Source organism: Lagopus leucura, unplaced genomic scaffold, assembly GCF_019238085.1.
Source record: "Lagopus leucura isolate 7727_CA_CO unplaced genomic scaffold, USGS_WTPT01 Super-Scaffold_73, whole genome shotgun sequence".
Lineage (NCBI taxonomy): Eukaryota > Metazoa > Chordata > Aves > Galliformes > Phasianidae > Lagopus > Lagopus leucura.
The window spans coordinates 76,271,971-76,292,507 of NW_024962252.1; the positions used below are offsets into that span (position 1 = coordinate 76,271,971).

The window sequence follows — 20,537 nt, forward strand, 5'->3', positions numbered from 1 at the left end:
GTCCTTCAAATCTGCAAAAGTGAATGGTCTACCATGGTAGCATTCTAGCTAGGCTTATTTGCTCAAACACTTGATACTTGTGTTGACTGCCTATACACAATGATCCAGTCTTACTGTCTTCTTAGATATACACTTGTTATGTGAGTATACAGTAATTTCTCTGCACTGCTGGAGTGCCTACGGTGCTCTATAATCTTGGTATATCCTGAGCTGGACATATTGAGCTTTAGCTGTTAGGTCATGGTTCTTGTTCAAACTGGGAAAACTATTGCATGAATCTGGTCAGCCTGGGCCTTAGGATCACACCTGTTTGTGGTAAACTTGGTGTGAAATTCTGTTTGTTGAGTTAGTTATTCCACTTCTCAGAAGTGCTCTGTCTTGCCAGATGCCTGTGATGAAGACTACGTTAATGGAAAATTCTCCAGAAGAATGGCTTATATTCCACAAGCTAAGTTGTAGAGGTTTTCTTTAAAGTGCTTACTGCCAGAAGTGATGGTACAGTACTGGCTTTGCATTACTTCCCTTACCATCTCTGCTTATTCTCCTCACTATTGCTATTCTCTCCCTAATCAGATTGTAGTCCACTTGTTCTCTGCTGTGGTGCCCTTTCATGTTCTTCATAATCTTCTTGGACTCAATTTAACTTAGGTTTTTGGAGTATCAGTGAGTTTAATCATCTTTTAGAAATATGTGGTGGTTACGAAGCTAGTGGAAGAGAGACAGATGCAGTACAAGGCTGTCTGAAGGCTATGAAGGAGCAGAGGCAGGGGAGAAGAGTACAACCACCTGCATTCTACTTAGAATTTAGCTGCTCTGTAAGACCCAGGAGCTGAGCCTTCTTCCACATGTAGTAGAGACAGACTGATAGTGAATTATTGTGCTGTGTAGAAGACCCTTGACTTGACTGGAAGTTGACCCACATGACTTATGTGCTGATACTTGCTGAGGTGGCTGCCCTGCAAAGTGGCCAGCTGCCCCTGAACACAGGGAGAAGCCTTAATGGAACATTTGATTTCATTATTTTCTGTGAGAAAATTTGCTTGACTTGCACCATGTGACCCTAATAAGCTTTTAAAGCATTTTGAAAGTAACGTGAAGGCGATATCTATGCTGTATGATAACTATGGAAGTCTTTATGGAGAGTTCGTTCAATACAAGATATCTAGTAGCCATGTGATGTTCTACATATTCCTTTTATCATTGGCAGAAACCCAAAAAGAACCGTTGCTCTCAGCTGCCATCTTCTCTGCTAAATCATGTGGTAATTCCTCATGAATAGAAAAGATGAGCAACATGGGGGGGAAAGAGAAACTGGAACTGCTGTGCCACTTCTTTCCTTTTTTGACCTGTGGATAGGGCTATTCATAAACTGAGGTTGCAGAGCTCTTTGAAATAAGAAATGCAAATGTTATCATTGTGGCTTTGCTTTCCAAAGGTAAATAGGCTAATAAATTTTATGGCTGCTGAGTTATCAGCTTGGTAGAATATAAAGGAGGAAAAAGAAGAGAATTTGTTTTCTAGCAGCCATAAAGTGTAACCCACAGCACTCCATTTTACCTGCTCATAGAAGCACTTATGAAGCTATTGTTAGGCCTGTGTTTTCTTTGGTGTTTTTCCTCAGAAGGTAAGAATTGAAAAGTGCTTTGAAAATTTTTGTTATGCAGTATTTAGGAACCTATGTTTTTAGTTGTTGCAAGGTGGGTATAAAGCAGAAATCCTTAAGCAGGATGAAGAAAATAGGAAAGTAAAACTGTGGTCTTGCATGTGATTTGGGGATACGTTTGATCATTTTAGATAGAGATACGTGCATTGTTTCGCACTGCTCTGGGGAGTGATTTCATCTTAGGTAGACGCTGAAGTTTTCTTATGAGAAAAGCACCAATGATTAACTAATGGTGAGATCTGTTCCAAAACTGTGCAGAAGTTTGAGCAAGAGACTGAGGTTTTTCTTTGAATTTGTACCTGTGATCATTTTCTTTTCAGTGGCATTGAATTGTTTGGATGGGTAGGCAATCTTCTGACACCCAGGGCATCACTGTTCAGATTTCTGTTTCCTCCAGACTTTCTGTATAATCTGAGCAAAATACTGTAACAAAACAAAACAAAAAAAAAGAGTCAGTGAGAAGGGGGTGGAAAGGCTGGAGTTGGAGAAAGCATTGTACCCTTACTGGTTATGTGAAATTCATACATGGTACTGGGTACCTGAATTTTGTAGGTGATCTAGGACTACAAATATTGTGCCTGTCTTGGCTTCTCGCTTGAGCTTCCTGCCAGTAAGAAGGCTGTGATAAATAACAGTAGTGCTCTACCTTAACAGTATGCTGTGAGGATAAATATCTTTGGAGGACCGTCAGGTTCTCTGATTTTAAAAAAAAAAAAAATCACCCAGCTATTTGGAGGCTTTGGTTCCTATTATTATAAATGGAAGAAATGATCATGCTTTGGCTTTTTAATTTGGAAAAAAAGTTGCACTGTGACTGAAATTCCTGAGAAAACTTTGGGATTTGGGAGTAAATGTGGATTGATAGAGCCTGTAAGAATTAGCAGAAACAGGTTAACTATGAAATCAAGGGAAGAAAGAATAGAGCTTTTCTCCCAGATTTTGGAAAAAAAAAACTCAGAAAAACACTTATTTTGAGGAAGGCAGAGGGAGAGGATTTGGAAAAAATTTAAAATACAAACTAGAATTATTAAATGATAGAGTCATAGAATAGCTATAATGCTGGGAGAAGCAGGGTCAAAAAAACATCCTATAGAAAGCATAAATCCAAAACAAACAAAGAAAACTAAATGTATGCTCTGGTTGGTTAAAGTATAGTCAGGCAAGCCAAAAATGAATCTGAGGGGATTCAAGGAATCATGTCTAAAGGAAAAAAAAAATAAGAGATTCTCTTTCAAAATACATCTGAAACAGGGAATCTGAAGTCCTGGTACATACGAAAAATAAGGTCTGAAGCTCAACAGAAAATACTTATTATTATTATTATTATTATTACTATTATTATTATTTATTCCCTCCCCCGTGATGTGTTTAAGCACAAGAGCTTAAAAAAGACCTTGCACTAAGATCCTTTCTGGGGAGGGGACAAGCTGGAGGAGCTAGTAAATCCCCAAACGAATTGATAATGAATAGCAACAAACTGCCAGAAGTAGATGATATTCACACAAGGGAGTGAGCTAAACAAATGTGAATGTGTGTACATGTTAACAGTGTTGTTATCAATCAGCATTTCTTCAGTCAGCATTGATGTCAGGAATTAAAAAAGGCAAATGTGAATCTAGATTTTAGAATAGATTCTCTGCTAGAAGGATCTGGGGACCTGCAGTGGTAAGTGCAGTTGGATTTCTGAAAATCTTTTGACCAAGTACACTCCTGAAGAAGCTAAATAATTACAAGGACAAAAGCACTTTTGTGGACTCTCATTAAAAGCCATGGAATAAAGAAATGAATTATAAATATTCAGACAGAAAAGAAAGGAGATGGAACCTGCTGGAAAAGGCTGTTGCCTGTGCTGGAAAAGGTGCTTTCAGCTTATTTCAGCATCAGATCAGGGCATAGGCTAGCTGATGGAAAATACTCGGGATGCTCAAACTGAAAATAATGTATGGCAGGCAAATCTTGTGCTAGCTATACGTAGATTATGGTGAAACTCTAAGTTAGGTACTGCTTCATGGTACATAGCTCTCTGAGGACATCAACACAGTGTTACCAGCAATCAAGGAGATAATGTCAGGAATCAGAGAGAGAACAAAAAATGCATTCCTAGAGCTGTGTGTAAGTCTAGTTCACTCACCTCTTGAGGGCTGTCTAGCCTTTTCAAGTTGAAAGTAAAATGAGAAACACTAGGAGGAGGATAAATGAGAAGAGAGTTCAGACTTATGAAGCAACGTCCACGTGAGAGGAGATCAAACAGTCTAAGCCTGGATATCTCCCCTGCTGGGCTGAGTTGGCTCTCCATTTACTTTTTGATGTGGAAAGAAGGAGGACGTATAAGCAGAAGCATGCAGCAGAACAACTAAATATTCTCAAGTTAGCTTCTGGAGAAAAGACAGCAGGACTTTGGTGGCTTTGGTGTGGCAAGCAGGGACAGCTCTCAGCACACTTTGAAGTTCAGCTGAAAATCTCCTTTTGTGGAGATCTTAGGATAACCTCAAATTGATGATTACAAATCCAAGTATATACTCAAGGAAAGAGAATGGTGTTTGCTGAAATAGCTGCAGTCCTGACTTCTGGCTCTAACAGGCTACATTATCTGTCAGCATTCTAGGACAAGAATCTAGTTTCTCTATCACTATGGCAATCACATAACAGTGTGATGTTGCTCTGTGGCTGTGGAAGATGTAGATTAATGTGAATTGCTCCTTTCTGAAGGAGTTTCAGCTTGCACATGCTAATGTAAGTCTAGGCTGCGCTTCTAAGGCATAAAAACTAGGGACTGACTCACACGTGAATTTCTTGGTGTTTGCAAAATCTCCTTTTGTTAATGGGAATTACATGTTTACTAGTTGCCCTAGGTATTTTGTACCTCTCACAGTGAAAGCAGATAGGCCCCTCCTTTTTTGAGAAACAAAATTAAAATCCACCATAATACAGGAGAAATAACACTCCCTCTTTTTTTCTGCCCTTCTGAGGCCCCATCTGGAGTACTGCTTCCAGGCCTGGGGCCCCCAGCACAAGAAAGATATAGCGCTGCTGGAGCAGCTTCAGAGGAGCTGGAGCACCTTTCCTATGAAGAAAGGCTGAGGGAGTCGGGCTTGTTCAGTCTGCAGAAGAGAGTGCTCTGGGGATACCTCACTGAAGCCTTCCTGTTCTTGAGGGGAGCTTATAAGCTGGAGGGAGACTGACTTTTCACATGGACAGATAGTGACAGGATAAGGGGGAATGATCTTAAACTAGAAGAGGGGAGATTTAAATTAGATATTAGGAGGAAATTCTTTACTCAGAGGTTGGTGAGGCAGTGGCACAGGCTGACCAGAGAGGCTGTGGATGCCCCATCCCTGGAGGAGTCAAGGCCAGGTTGGATGGGGCCCTGGGCATCCTGACCTGGTGGGGGGCAGCCCTGACCTCGACAGGGTGTTGGAACTGATGGGCTTTATGGTCTCTTCCAACCCAAACCATTCCATGATGGCTGAAGAGGAAATCTGGAAAAACTAGGTTTTAAGGCTTGTGGAAGATGAAGTTAATCACCTGTGTATATGACTTATTTGTAATCTGCTAATTTCAACAAATCTCATCTGACTATAATAACTAAAATCTTACATTAGTATACACAAAACTAAGAGAATATACTTGGTGTTGGAGCAAGCTTCACCTTTGGAAAACAGGAAAGAGGAGAAAAGTTACTCCTCATAGGGATTGTGTGGTTTTAGTTTTATTGTTTTCTGAAGGCTGGTTCTAAGTTTAAAAATTGTGCAATTCCTTATTCTTTCTTTTACTTTATTTTAAAGGAAAGACAGAAGATCTCCTGGAAGAACAGGGGAAACTAAAGGTAAATTATGAGAACAGATTTCTTTCTTTTTTTTTTTTTTCCTTCTCCTTTTTTCGATATCTGTCTTCATCATTTTGGCTGTCACTTCCTCTGAGGCAGGTGGAAGAAGAGCTTAGTGTGCTAAACTGTTGAATTCTGCAAAGAATAAATGCAAAGAAATGACTCAATGGTGTGATACTGCAGTTGCAAGATTACGATACCTCACCAGGAAATAAGTTTCTCTGAGCACCTCTTGTTATTAGGTTGCACATCCTGTACATAGGCTGACTGTGGTTAGCACTTGTTCCAAGATGCTCTGTTGCTCTTTTAGAAGCAGGTTGTTGTCTTTAGTCTTTCTGTAAGGTCTTAGAGATGGACCGTGCCTATTGTCAGTATGCGGGAGGGCATGAAATAATTGTTCCTACTGATAGTCATCTGTCTCTCGTGCTGAGTTTATTCATATCACTCATGTCCTTGCCATAAATACAGGTCTTTCTTTCATTATTTTCCTCTTTATTATTTTCTGTGTTCACATGGAAATTCTGCCTGTTGCCAGGGGCCCAGAATATTGGTGATATATTTGGTTCGTGTTTCCTTTCCTGCTTCATGCTTGAGCTGTGGCTTTTTGTTTTGTACACTGTGTACCTTGTGGCACACAAAGATGCATGCAGAAGCTCATTTTTTGGGATCTCCTAGATTAAGCATTTTCTGTTCACAACAGTGAAGGTTATAGGTTGTGTTCCGCACGTTTTATTGTTTGCTAAGTAGGAATTTGGTAAGAAAGCTGAGTAACAAGTGTAGAGTTTGGAAAGAGTGGATTTGAAGAGCTGTCCAGAGCTGTGTTCCCATGTATTTCTAGCAGAGGTGCAATTGTTCTTCAAAATTTCTGCTACATCAGTAAGAGCTTGTTGTTGTTGGAAAATAGAGCCTCTATGTCCTCTCATTCTGACAATTTCTTTTTGGAAATAAGACCATATTTATTCATGTCAAAGGCTCTAGGAGGCTTCCAGTTTTCATGCGAGCATGTGACATCACCTGAGAGTCCTTCATCTTCAGGTTTGTGTCTAATATTATCCTTTCCACAATTATTCCACACTTATTTCAGAATGGATATGGAGCGAAGGAAATGAGCTGGTCTGAGAGGCTTTATTTGTGTGTGATGTCTCTAAAGTGATGGAGAGAGGCTCTGTGACATCTATAGGGTTTTTATTATGATCATAAAAATACTTTTGTTTCTTCAGCTGCTGAGGATTCTGGTATTGCTTAAATCATTCACCACTGTCTTTGTGGTCTCTTCTTGCTTGATGGTTGAATGTTTCAGTGCAGCTGAAGCATTTACTGAATGTCTAAGTGAAGTTTCTCATTCTCTCTGCCTGATTTAAAGCTACTAGTCCAAAAGATCAGTATGGACTTCTTCCTGCATGCTTTTAATCAGTTTTGCCATGTTTTAATATACTAGCGAATGTAACTTTCTTTTAAATTTACTTCTTTTTTCTCACCCAATTTTCAACATTTTTGCAGTTCATACTCTGAGGCCAGCTGACATTAAAGTAGTCACTGCAATAGGAAGTTTGCAAACAGTAAGTACATGCATGAACTGTGCTGAACGTGACCCATTTCCTCTGTTCTGACTCTGAGCTGATGGTAAAATTTGGGGTCCCAGCGAGGGCATTTAGGACTTAAAACTTTCCATGAGCATTACAGTTTTCTGCTGAAAAATGGCTGGAAATAACTTCTGAATGTTCAATATTTCAGTATACTCTGAATCTAAAAATAGCCAGCTGACTTCATGCAGGAGAAATTTGATCACGGTGTTCTTACACAGAACCATGCTATCTGATTAGTGTGCTTGGATTTTCCTAACAATGAGCTGAAGAGATCAAATTACTGGAAGAAGCGTTTAGGAAAACTCAAACTGAAAAAATGTACAGTTTTTGTGATGACTGCCATTAGGACAAATTATCAAGAGATGCAGTAGACTTTTGATCCTGTTGAAGCGTTTCTGTCCTGCAGGAAAAAGCTTTGGATGAATCATAAATATATAACTTTGATGTATAAATCAGTAAGTAAGGTTATCCTACCTCTTCTGGTAGTTAGATTTGGGTAATTTTAACTTGCCTTAATAACAGAAGTAAATATCTGAAATAGTTTTAAGGCCCAATTTAAAACATTTAACTACGATTTCCAACCTTTGAGAAAGCATAGAAGTGTATTTATTGGGCAAAAATGGGAGTTGGTCTAGAGATATAACTTTCAAGAAATGGGGAAGGTTCTCCCTTATCACAAAACAACTTTGTAATTTGAATTGGTGTTCATTAAGATGTCATACTTTTCCTTGTCTTAAAGCTTTCCATTAAAGATCAGCTTTCTTGGACTCTCTGCAAGTACCTCCCTCTTTAGGAGAAAAGATTTTCTTAAATTTGACAATTCTTTGCCCATATTGGACGTGTGGCACTTCAGAGCATGTCTTTTTTTTTTTGTGGTGATGATTTTTTTATTGCCTGTGGGTGGTGCCATATAATGAATGTATAAATGATATTCTGCTAATGAATGTATACTTTTTTAGAGCAAACATTTCACTGTCTCCTCCTGGACTCCTTGAAATCGATGAAATTCCTCTGTCTAAGGAGGTTTTTTTTCATCAGGTACCATATTGGCAGAGTGCCATCCGTGTAAATTATCTTAGTGACTTCAGGTCACATCCCTTGTTGAAAAGGAATAGATTGAGAGCAATTCAATATGGTTTAGAACAGCATTTCATTTGACTGAATTTGAGTTAAGTTAGTCATGTTTTATTTTAAGCCACATGCAATAAATTCATCAATGAAAGCAAAAAAAATAGAAGTAAGAAAAAAGACTAGACTATGAGAACACATTGTAAGAAGGAAATGCTGAAAATGACAGCCCTGGAAAATAAACTAAATCTGTGACAAACTGAAGCATAATGGAAATGAGTATATAGAAAACGTATAAGAAAAGAGAAGAGTACAATAGGAAGCAAAGTGTAACCTTGCTTAATGACATGCTTATTGCCTGCTTATTCATAGCCACTGGGATCCAGCATTCATCATGAAGATTTGCTCCAAAGGTAAAAATGAGTTGCTACAATTGATTCATTTCATTATACTGATTTATACAGTGTTAGGCACAATAAAATTTTTGCTGTTATCTAGGAAGGAAAAGAAAGCCTATTTAAATAGATAAGATTTTGAGACATTGGATCTTCCCCATTCCTTAGTTAACAGAAATTCTTTGTTCAAGATCTGCAACTACTTTAGGATTGCAATAACCTTAAAGACTCGTTACTCTAAGATTACTCCTATGTAGTAAATGTCCTCCACTAACTAGAGACCAGAACGTGGAGATTTATCAAAGCAAAAATAGAACCCAAGAGCTCTGATACCCTGTCTGTCCTCTGCCTGAATGATTCCCAATGTTCATGGACAAGTTCTACACCGCCTTCTTCTTTCTTGCCCTCTTAGCATATATAAATCAGAAGCATCTGGTTAAGCCTCAGAGATGCAAATCTGTGTAACTCTTTTGAGGCATTCCAGGCGAGGATTTGACCCTGCAAAGACAAATTTTAAAGGACTGCTGTTTTTCAATAGTTGTATGTACATCCGTGTCTGCTTGTGCATACACAAAGAGAGGTCCTGGCTCTGCCTGTGTATATGCATAAGGACAATTATTGCAACATGTAGAGTGAATAGAGAGAATGGAGATCTGAGACTCAGCAGAAGCTGATGATGTTATGATTTTAGGAAGAGAAAGGCCCCATTCTTAATTTCAGCAGCTGCTATGAATACATGCTCCAAGCTGTAGACTAGCTAGCAATATGTTGAGGTTGTGCTGTAATGTAACTTTTCTTTGAGAAATGGGATAACAGCAACTTCCTGTTTTCTCTTCCCTTTCTACAGCACAGGAAAGAGCCTCCCTGAAGTGAGTGTGGAAGTCTTGGCAGGTGTGTCTTGCTGTCACACAAACTTAAGCAAATTAACTGAATGGAGTGCTGGCTGACCGTCAGGGGCTTGGCTGGGATGTGGTGCGTGTGCAACAAAAGTGCAGCATGGGACTGTGAGGGGAACCTGAGGAAAGGTGCATTGAGTGAGTGTGAGTGCAACATAGGGTGAGTTACTGTGCTGGCTTTGAACAGGATGTGTGGATAGCCCCAGTCCCTGCTGGTGTTTCTCCACTGTGCATACTGCCAATGCTAGCCAAGTGAGATCTTGTGTGAATTTGCTTGTCCAGTGCTCTTTCTGCTGCCATATGCTCAGGGGCTTACACTGAGGCTGCCTTAGGTGCACCACGTGTGAATTCATCATCCATAAGCTGGCTGTTGTGAAGGGAGTCTTGACTTGCCTCCCATTCTCAGTAGGTTGATTTCTATACCTGCTTGTATTTAAATCTGCCTGTACTTGTGGCTGACGTAAGAGGTGGGGTGAGTGTTTCTCACCTGAGTCTGGAGGCAAACTCAGATGTCAGAGCTGCAGTTCTTAGGAGCTGCACCAGCAAAACAGCTGCAGAGCAGCTTGGGTGAGCCTCTAATGCCTGCCAACAGATCCCTCAGATCCTACATTTTCTGGCCTGGTTCAGCTTTGTTTATAATGCAATTGCAGAGTAGCACACCTGACCTGTGTATGTCATTCAGCTCTTATTAGCAGTTTTAATCCTTCGGTCCTGCACCAGTCTCCTCTGCCTGTCACAATGGGAGCAGCATCAGACGGTCAAACAATGTAAGTCTGGGGGGTTTTTGGCTGGGTTCACTTATATCTGGAAAAGTGGAGGGTAGATGCGTTTCATGCTGGAGAATTTCACTGAACACAGAATATGCTCAGTGCCAGGCTGTACAGGTTTCCCGGGGTCAGACCCTGTCATGGCTTAGAAGTATGTCTGCTCTTTTCATCTCTCCAAATGCACATCCGAAAGTGAGATGTCTCAATGTGAGCTAATCACCACAGGCTTTCTGTATAACTCAGACAAGTATCTAATTTTTACACATTTAGGAGTGAAAAGATGAATCCCACCTGATGTTTCAAATGTTGACTTCATAGTAAAAATCTGCCAAAGCTTTACCCTTGCTGATGCCTTGATAGTTTCTATTTTTCTGCTTTTCAGAGGCCTCTTGGATCAAGCTGGAGAAATAGTGAAGCTCATGAAAGAGAACCAGGTGTGTTTAAAGAACAGGACTGTTATGAGAGTTTTGGTCTCCAATCTGGAAAAGGAAGAAATGTGATGAAATACCTTAAACACCACCTAAACATTCCCTTAAAATAGGACATATTGTTTCTTGAGCTTAACAGACTGTGGTCTATCTGTAAATAGAATCAGTTCTGTACTCTTTTGAGGTATGGAGTTTTGTTCTTGAAAATATCTCACCTGCTTTATGTTTGCCAGAAGAGGCTGATGAGGTTGGCATGGAAGCCAACATTTTTGTTTTTGTATTGCTTAAGGATGTGAGACCTCTATCTACGCTCTGTAACTGTGCCAGTGTTTCTGAGAAGCCAACCCAAAATTGTAATTCTTGATATTTATCTCTTCCTCCTGCTATCTTAGGATCGTATTTTCAAAAAGCTTGAGATATGCTTTGGTTGATATCAGTGGTTGATGCTGGTGAGAACTGTACTATCACTCATGGCTGAATGCTTTGAAAATCCCACCCTGGAGTTTTAAGTACTCATTTTTCTTCTGTTCTCAACCCTCAGGCATGTTATTTTGTAAAATGATATTTACATAACTTGCATATATAACTGCCAAAGTGATTCTGCTGTTACCTACTCCCTGTGCAGGGAGCTCGCAAGACTGTATGTGTATGAGCTTAGCATGAGTTTTTATGGAACTGAAGGCTTCTAACCAACACTCTTTGTGTTTGGCAGATGTTGCCTAACGAGCTCAGGACAGCTGGGCAGAGCTCTAGTCCTTAGATTTTTGCTCAAGTCTGCATCCCACCAGGATGAACCGGTCTCAGCAGCTCAAGAATGTTAATCTGTCAGTAAACTTCATCAGGGTTAGAAAGAAGCAGCATACAGCTTTGTGCTCAGCAGTGTGTGCCCATTTCCAGTGAACTTCAATGGCAGCTGCAATTTCTGGTTTTATCCTTGGATTTTTGTTGGTGTGCATTCATCTTTAATGGCAGGATTTGGTTGATAACCATCTATTTGCTGCCTACTGTAGAGAGAAGCTGATGAGTCAGACAGAATGGATCAAAGCATCTGGGGTTGGGCAGTGGACTACTGTTTTGTCTTGCTGATTTAAATCATGCATGAAAGAAAGGATGGCAAATAGGACTCTTACCATCATACTCCTTTTAATTTGTTTGTTTATTTTTCTTCCAGATGCTGGACTTCCAAAATGATTGGAAACTGATCACAGTTTTCTTTAGTGCTGAAAACCCATGCTCTTCTTGTGCCTTCACACAACCGGTAGTGTTTTCATGGGGTGGTTTAGCCATCAAAGTGTGTGATTCAATCACTTTTGCAAGCTCTATCCTTTGCCATAGTGGACCAAAGCAGTAGCTGGTTCTAGAAGATTGGAGTGATGCTATTCAGTAACATGAGCTTCTGCTCCACGAAGTCTTTTGTATTTAGAAACATGTACTTGATTTGGAATCCCAAATCTAAGATGCAGTAGTAGAACAGTTCTCCTATTCATTTTTTTTAAAGCTGTTTCTCATTCCATTTACAGAAGAATTGCATATTGGACAACCTGGAAAAACTTCAAGAACTCTTAGACTTTTTATATAAAGAAGTAAGATGTATTCATCAGTTTTCAATACCTGAATCCTCTGGCGAATTTTTTTTTTCTATCTTTCTGAACTTTGGCTTGTATCAGTGTTCAAGTGATTCACAACACAAATCTCATTGACTTTAATCCTCTCGCTCTATTCATTGCCAGTAAGTGTTTTATTTGTGCTTTAAAAATTTGATGCATGCAAAGAGAAAGGACAGATAGTTAACAGCTTAGCTTTGTTAATCAGACTGATGTGCTACTTAGTCTGCACCTTGTATTTTTAAAGTGATTTGCATGAAAAATGGACTAGATCAGTCTAGATCTGGAAGTTTTCCTTCCTAATAGTGGTCTTTATGAAAATATATGTAATTATTGGATATGTGAAGCAATCTATGCAGTGTACCAGCTGCTAAATGCTAAGTGGAGACTTGTTTATACCAGGAAAAAAAAAAATAATAAATTAAAGATCTGTATAATATCTATTGGGTCTTTTTTTCTGCCGTTGTGTCCATTTTAAGACCTCAGTATTTCTAGCTGGCTGAATGAAAGCTGATCGATTTCTCTAGGATGAATTCTGGGAAGTGTTCTGTCCTGAGTACTAGTCTACTAATGAGCAGTAAGCTAGATAAAGATGCATAGACACTACAACAGACTATTTATCTGAAGTATTTCAGTAGCTATTTCCAAGAATCTTATGTTATTGGATTGACAGCCTGATGGGTATTCTACATGTGCTCCAGTTTGATTACATCAGGACACAGACATTCATTCTTTCCAGACTGACTGACAAATATTGCGTATGGGTGAAGTTCTACCCATATATCTGCTTCAGATTCCCTCCTCTATTATTTGCAGAATCTGTATACGTGCACTCACAAAAGTGAAATATCAGTATGGAAATGGAAATCTGCTTTATCCTTTATGGGAGAAGTGAGGTGAGATATGTGAGTGCTTGTGCTATTACACAGGATATTTCATCCTCAAGCATTGCACTGACATATTGACACAAAAATAGTAGCTCTTTGCTCATCTGAGTTCAGTTTAGTTGGTTAGTGGCCATCTGGTTCATGTAAAAATGAGCTTCTAGGTATCAGTCAAGAAATCATTGTCATGAGTATTTCACAAATGATGACTCAGGTTATACTAGATGGCAGGCATAGGAGTAGGATTCAGGAAGGAACTGGCAAAGACTCAGATCACTGATTTTATGAAGACAGAATCCTAGCTCTGAGGTAACACAAGTTGTAGATTCTAGCAAGTGGCAGAAATAGTAACTTATGATTTCCTACAGCAGATGTTAATGTCATTAATTTTTACTTTATCACTGCAGGTTCCCAAAGCCTTTGTAAATTTGGTAGATTCCACTGAGATCACAACTTCCTTTCTCATGTGCCAAGATCCTCAAAATGCCAGGTAACAGAGGCTCCTCTTAAATTCTTAACACTGTCTCCTACTTTTGTTTATTGTTCAGTGTGTGTACTGTCTCTATACCAATCAGGTAGACTTCTGAATAGTTTTCTGCCCTTGATGCCAAAGTATGTCACAGATTTTTAGATTTCAACTTTTGCTTCTGATGCACTCTCTCTGAAGGCATGGATTTACAAGAAGTAAGGGCTTTAACTTAATCAGTTTGGATACTATGTTTAAAGAGTGCATACTGCAGTAGGGGTGAGTTGACCCCAAGAAACCACGCAGCCTCTCTGTTGTTTCCCCTTTTACCATGCTATAGAAGGATGAGAGAGAAAAGGAAGAATAAAAGCAAAATCATGTGGCTTAAGATAAAACCAGGTTAAAGGTGAAAGTTTAACACATTAGGAGAGAGGGGGAAAGATGTGAGGAACTAAATGATTCAAAGGTAATAATTCTACTTCGAATAAGTGGACTAATATCCTTCTGTCTCCAAGCAACAGTGACCTCAGAATCCAAAATGTCCCTTTTCTTCCTCTACATCAAATTTTATTTCCGAGCGTGACCTTACATTTTGTGGAATATCCCTTTGGTCAGCTCATGTAATCTGTGCTGGCTGTGTTCTCTCCCACCCTTCTTCCATCTCCCCCCTACTCACTGGGTGGGATAGTAGGAAAAGATAGAAATATTTGGCACTGCAAGCACTGTTCAACAGCATTTTAGTTGCAAGTCCTAAAGGCAGTGCTGTATGAGAGTTTTGAGGGAGCTGGCTGATGTAGTTACCAAGCCATTCTCAACTGAAAAGTCATGACAAGGTGAAGGGGACTGGAAAGAAGGCAATGTCACATCCTCTTTTAAGAAGAATAGAAATGATGATTCAGGGAACTACAGACCTATCCAGCCTCACCTCTGTGCCAGGAAAGATCATGGAACAGATCTTCCTGGAAGCTACACTAAGGCACATGGAAGAGAGAGAGATGTTACGAGACAACTAGCGTGGCTTCACCAAGGGCAAGTCCTCTGTCTGATCAATTTAGTGTCATTCTGTGGTGGTGTAGCTGCATTGGTGGACAGGGAGGAGCCACCGATTTCATGTCTGTTGTTCTTGAGGTGGGTGGACTGCTTAACAGACAAGGAACAGGATGCGAGATCATATCCAGAGAGTGATGGTCAGTGGCTGAATGTCTGAATGGAAATCAGCAAAAAGTGATGTCTCTCATGGGTCGGTACTGGGATAGATGCTGTTCAATATCTTCATCAAATGACATAAACAGTGGGATTGAGTGCACCTTCAGCAAGATTGTGGGTGACACCAAGGTGTGTGGTCAGCACACCTGAGGGACAAGGTTCTATCCAGATAGACCTAGACTGGATGAGCAGTGGGTTCAGGAGAACCTCATGAGGTTCAACAACTCCAAGTGCAAGGTCTTGCACCTGGGTCACTGCAACCCTCACTATCCATATAAGTTGGGGGCTGAAAGGATTGAACACAGCCCAGCTGAAAAGGACTGGGAATATGCTGCTGAATGGCAAGCTGAACATGAGGGGGCCTATAAGAAATAAGAAGTCAGACTCGTTAGCAGGATCTGTTGTGATAGGACAAGGAAAAATCGTTTCAAACTCAAAGAGGGGAGTTTTTCACGATAAGAGTAGTGGGGCACTGAAACAGGCTGCCCAGAAAGGTGGTGGATACTGCATTCTTGGAGGCATTCAAGATCAGACTGGATGGGGCTCTGAGCAAACTGATGTAGTGGTATGTGTCCCTGTTCACTGCAGGGGAGTTGGACTAGTTGACCTTTAAAAGTCCCTTCCAACTCATACTGTTCTATGATTTTATGGGCTGCTGTGAAGAAAATTAACTCCACCTCAACTACATTCATGATCACAAAACTGTAAGGTCCATTCACCCCCTGTTCTTTAGTCAGAGTTGCTTCTGCTCTGAAACTCTTGAATTGAAAACTCTGGAGGTTCTTTAAAAGTACAAGTTCCTAGGTATCCAATGCTCACAATATTCACAAAAGGAATTAACTGGTTTTAAAAACAATTATGAAGCTATAAGAAAGCTACTGCTTGGGCTTGGGTGGTGTAATGGAGATCTTCCAACTTGCTAATTCCTCTATGGTAATGACTTGCATAGATGCTTTCAGCCATCTCCCTCTCTCAGTACCTTTAAAGAAAAGTGCGAGTAGCTTACGTCCCAATTTAGCAGGGAGTAGGAGTTTGCACAAGGACTGTTATGATAGAGTAGTTTACAGCTGATGAGATTACACTGTTTCACTTTGGTAATCTTTTCCATGCCTATGACATGAGACACAGTATGTACTAATATATTCATTTTGATGTTCTTCACAAGCTTTGTGAAGGGGGAGTCAAGGAGGGGGTCTGGCTGCTGTGTAACCATGTTCTTAACAACAAACATAAGCAGAGAAGAAGCTTTCTTTGTCAAAAGCAATTGTGTGGAGAATTCTGGCAAGATTACTTATCAATGTGATCTTGAAGCTATGTTTATCTGTTTCAGCAGTTCCACCAGTCTGTATGCTTTGTGCTCAAGTATAAAACTCCTGGGTTCATCTCAACCTCAGGCTCAGATCGTCTCCCAGATTAAGGCTTCAGTATTTGGTTAGCACATCCTCATCTCTGGATTATGCTTTCAAAGAAAAAAAATGAGCTCTGGCCAAAAGAAGAAACTTAAGTTATCTAAGAACATAAAAACAGTTTATGAACTCCACTTTCAGGAAACTGCACAACTCTATCTGTGTATTGTATGAGGTTCTTAAATGGCCCCTGTGTACTTGTCTATTAGGCTGTGATAGGATGCTGGTACTGAGTTCATATTTCTTTCACTCACCAGCTATAATAAAAAAGCATTTTAACAGGAATACTGACACTCTACAGGTTTTGCTAGAATTTTGTGAAAAGGAGAGAGAGTCTGACCCTGACTGGTGCTTTCTGTTTACACCTGCAAGTCTCACTACAGGTTTTTCAGATTCCTATCAGTCCAGGAATTTTCAGCTGAGTGTATCTGTACTGGAACCAAATAAACCTCAAATATCTAATACCGTTCCTGTCTGCTGCCTTGGAGGAGAGTCTGAGTTTTCCTGTGAGCTGCAGAAATATGCAGTGTGGAGATCTCATCTTGTAGATCAGAGATTTGACTGAGATTAGCTAGCTACTTGGTAATGTCTGGCCACTGTTTAGCACAATTAAGAATTTTTAGCAGTGAGCTTCCATTCACATTTCTAAATGGTGGTCTTCTTGCCAAAAACTGAGGCAAAAGTCCTTCTGTTTTGAATGTGTTCAATTTTCTTATGTGATGATAGAAAAGAAAGTGTTTGAAAACTAGTGCAGCAGTTTTAAGCCTGAACAGACTGCTGGCTTGTGAAACCCTGTGCTAATCCAAGTCTAGCATATTTGCCAGCTGAATAGGCTTTCAAGCAAAGTAGCAGGTCAAGGCTCTGGACATGGAAATATTTATCACTCTACATTTAAAATAACAAAACATCTAAATGGAGTTTTGTCAGTGTATACAGTAATTTAGGCTTCAATATATGCTTGCCAGTACCTTAATAGTTTGTGCTTTCTGTCTACTTTATCAGAAGTTCATAACATCTGTTTTTCATCTTCTCTGCAGCAACTCAACTGGGAATCAGTGCAATTGTGTTCACGAACACTCTATGCTAAACTGTAACATTCTGAGGTGGTCCTATCAGGTAAGGCATTTTTTGTCGCTTGGTGTTGCTAGATATGTCTGTCTATTCATTTTCCAGATTAAACAGAAGTGAGAAGCTATGGGAGGGATAGTAGTGAGGAAGATTAGAAACTGGTTTTTTTTTTTTTTTTTTTTTTTTTTTTTTTTTTTTTTTGCCTACATCAGCAGCAATCCTGACTCCAATTCTCACATCAGGAACAATGAAGATGAGTTCTCTGCATGTCTGAGTGACCTTAGCATCTCTTCCAGTTTCTAATGACTGTCTAGCTTTTTGAACCTAGGGTTTGTTATAACCTATGAAGGAAATGGTTTATTGTCCAGTAACCTTGGCTGTTGATGCTAAGTTAGAAGAGGGAAATTTTCAGTAAGACAAAGGCAGCTGTGCAGGAATTTCTTTAAGAATGATGGGGAGGCAAGTAAGTACAATACTAAAATTACTGTCCTTTCAAAGAAAATAATGCCAATTCAGTGTATCTTTCTCACAGCCACAAGGATTTTCTAACTATTGCATAGGATGGCTTCATTCAATTACAGTCTCTGTTCTGAATTACAGAATTTGATTATTATGGTTTATTAGGGATGGGGATAATCCAAGTTCACTTTAAGAACCAGTGAATTGCACATGTATTACACTCTTTACATGATAATGCTTATCTCATTAAATGGTTGTCCATTTAGGATGCTTGGGAAAAACTTCTCAAGTCTAAGAGGTACGATCAAAAGGATGATTTCACTGTTGTTCTTCAGCCTTCTCTCCAAGAAACAAATCTTTTGCTCAGTCTGGTGAGTAAATGCGTGTTGCTCCGTTCTTTCTGAAGCATGTCTTATGAGATAGAGCACAGTGCTCAGCTGGCTCCTTCCTATCTAAAAGACAAAGTTAGTTAGGCATGTAGAACACACCTTGAGATCTGGAGAAGGGGAAGATATGATTTTGTAGATAATGGATCATTCAATAAAGTATTAAAATCCAATATAAAACACTTGGTGGCTATTGGTATATTAGGTTGGTGGTGGGTAACAGTCCAGTTCACAAGCACTGTAACAACTTTTTGATCGTGTCTTAATTTCATTGCTTCCCTTTGCTCAAAGTGGACTGGGAGAAGGAAATTTGTCTTCCAGGCAGTTTAGGTTTGCTGTGTTGCAAAACCTTCCTTTGCTGTCTTATGGCAAGCTTATTTTGTTAACTGCTGGTCCATATACAAATGCCAGACTTAATTTCCATGACACGACTTTTCTTCTTTGTAAATTGCTCTGTTATTTTCTCCTGTGCCATCTTATGTCTCTGTTGGATTCTCTGTTTCCTCCAATTTGTAGTATCAAGCCACCTGACCAACAGGCCACTGCGCGCAATCTTCCAAACTCTTAAATCACTTTCATTTAAAAGTAAACATGCTCTACTAAGACAAATTATTCATGCTTCCTCTTTTTTTTTTTTTTTTTAAGCCTGTAAAAGCTAGCTAAGGCAAGTGTTGTTTATTCCAAATTATTCATGTGATCGCATCTGCATATTTCCCTGATCTCTTATATTGTCACCGTTGTGTTTATGTTTTGTTGTTGCTCTGTTTTGTCATGCTCTCTACGATTTCTCAGAGCAGGGATGGTTTCTTCAGCACATCAAAGACACAAGTGGAAACTCGGGAAGAAGATTATATTTTCATGGCTTTGAGCCTCTGGAAGAACATGGTGAGCAGTGCTACAGATTTTGTTGTTTAGACTTAGTACAGATACTTCGTAGCAGTTCCACACTAGCCAGACTTTGAGTAGCCTGGAAGACAGGAAGGAGGAATGTAGGAAAGAAACATCCCATGATCAATTTTCAGTGTGAAGAATCCTCTCTGTAATAATCCTAAATGCCCTGTGGCTGCTACTTTCTACCAAGAACATTTCAGAAATGTTTCTGAAGTAGTCCTATTGCCAAGGAGTAGAAGAGCTGCGGCAAACCCTTTTGCTACCCTCAGTTGTGTGGCAGAGTGACACAGTAACAACTGAGGCTTTTCATAACCCGAGATTGAAGTGGTTTTACAGCTCACTCATCCCACTCATAATGTCAATTTTTCTTCATTCTGCTTCTCTTGCTCAGAGTAAAAAGTTGACAGGCAGGCTTGGGGAATTCCTATTGCTTCCTCTAGAGCTGGGCGTTCTATCCAGCTAAGAAAATCCAAACAGTGTGTTACCTTTAGATGAGAGAGAAAGCATGTTAGAAAGAAATATGGCCTGTTGACCCACTCAAGTTTTAAAACAATGTCCAATTCTGTACCAGGCTGTTTCCTTCTGCAGACTTGAGACAGTAACACACAGCATTTTTATGTGTAACTGGGTGCTTGCTCATACAGCTGGAGGAGTTGGCATTTCATTGATGAAGGGGACAAGTAAAAGAACAGGAGTTGTTTTCCAGTGAGACAAAACAAAAGCAAACAGCTGCATTTATGCTCACTAGAGCAGGGTAGGATGTTACTGCTTAGTGCATGCCATGTTTAGATATGCCCTAATAGCAGTAGTTTTGAGTAAAATGCTGATTTTGCTGTTCATTCTGGATTAGAATCTCTGTTTTCGGCTTTTCTTTCCTAATAAACTTCTTATAAGACACAGCGTAAGGTACACACATGATCTTATTTTAATTAAAAGGAATCTTCAATGGCCAATTAAAGTTAAAGATATAAAAAAACAACTTATTTTGCACCACTCTTAAAATAAATCCATGCAAATAGATGTGTTCTTGTTTCATTTCATGCTATTTTTGGCAGTAGTAATACTGCTGTGGTGCTGACCATTTAAAGAAGTAGGATTTGCAGGAAGGAACTCTCTCTTATTCAACCTGGTGACATAGCTAGAAATAATAGTTGTTCCAATAAAAGATATCTTTCTGTGTACATCTGGCACTTTAAATAGATAGTGTGAAGCTTAGAGTTTAAAGTTGATCAAGCACTGAAGCTTTAACCTTGACCAAATGTGCTGCATCCAGTTATCCATTTTGCTGTTATCTGTGACACTCCTTACCATGATGTTAAAGTTCCCATCTTGATTCTTCTATTGCAAAGCAGATGCAGTGATAAGATTCATGTTGGCCTCTATGTCATTTTGTCTCAGTCTCATGAAGTAACCAGATTCACTAATTGAATGAGCACAGCAGACAGTGAAAGTCAGATTCCTGATATCTGAATTAAATTTTGTCTCAGTTCCCTATTAAAAAAATGGGTTGAGTTATTTAGACTGTCCGTGTCTCAGTG

General features: G+C 39.6%; 1 protein-coding gene across 1 annotated transcript in view; it reads left to right on the plus strand.

Moving 5' to 3' along the window:
• Window positions 1–1,575: 1,575 nt before the first annotated feature.
• Window positions 1,576–20,537, plus strand: part of PLB1 (phospholipase B1) — an 82,398-nt gene continuing 63,436 nt past the window's right edge. The window contains exons 1-14 of the mRNA XM_042895253.1: window positions 1,576–1,624; window positions 5,449–5,489; window positions 6,461–6,524; window positions 6,990–7,048; window positions 8,516–8,556; window positions 9,386–9,429; window positions 10,117–10,201; window positions 10,584–10,635; window positions 11,801–11,887; window positions 12,150–12,212; window positions 13,525–13,607; window positions 17,233–17,311; window positions 17,989–18,093; window positions 18,901–18,993. Coding sequence (XP_042751187.1) covers window positions 1,576–1,624; window positions 5,449–5,489; window positions 6,461–6,524; window positions 6,990–7,048; window positions 8,516–8,556; window positions 9,386–9,429; window positions 10,117–10,201; window positions 10,584–10,635; window positions 11,801–11,887; window positions 12,150–12,212; window positions 13,525–13,607; window positions 17,233–17,311; window positions 17,989–18,093; window positions 18,901–18,993 — 945 coding nt within the window. The remainder of the gene's footprint in view (window positions 1,625–5,448; window positions 5,490–6,460; window positions 6,525–6,989; window positions 7,049–8,515; window positions 8,557–9,385; window positions 9,430–10,116; window positions 10,202–10,583; window positions 10,636–11,800; window positions 11,888–12,149; window positions 12,213–13,524; window positions 13,608–17,232; window positions 17,312–17,988; window positions 18,094–18,900; window positions 18,994–20,537) is intronic.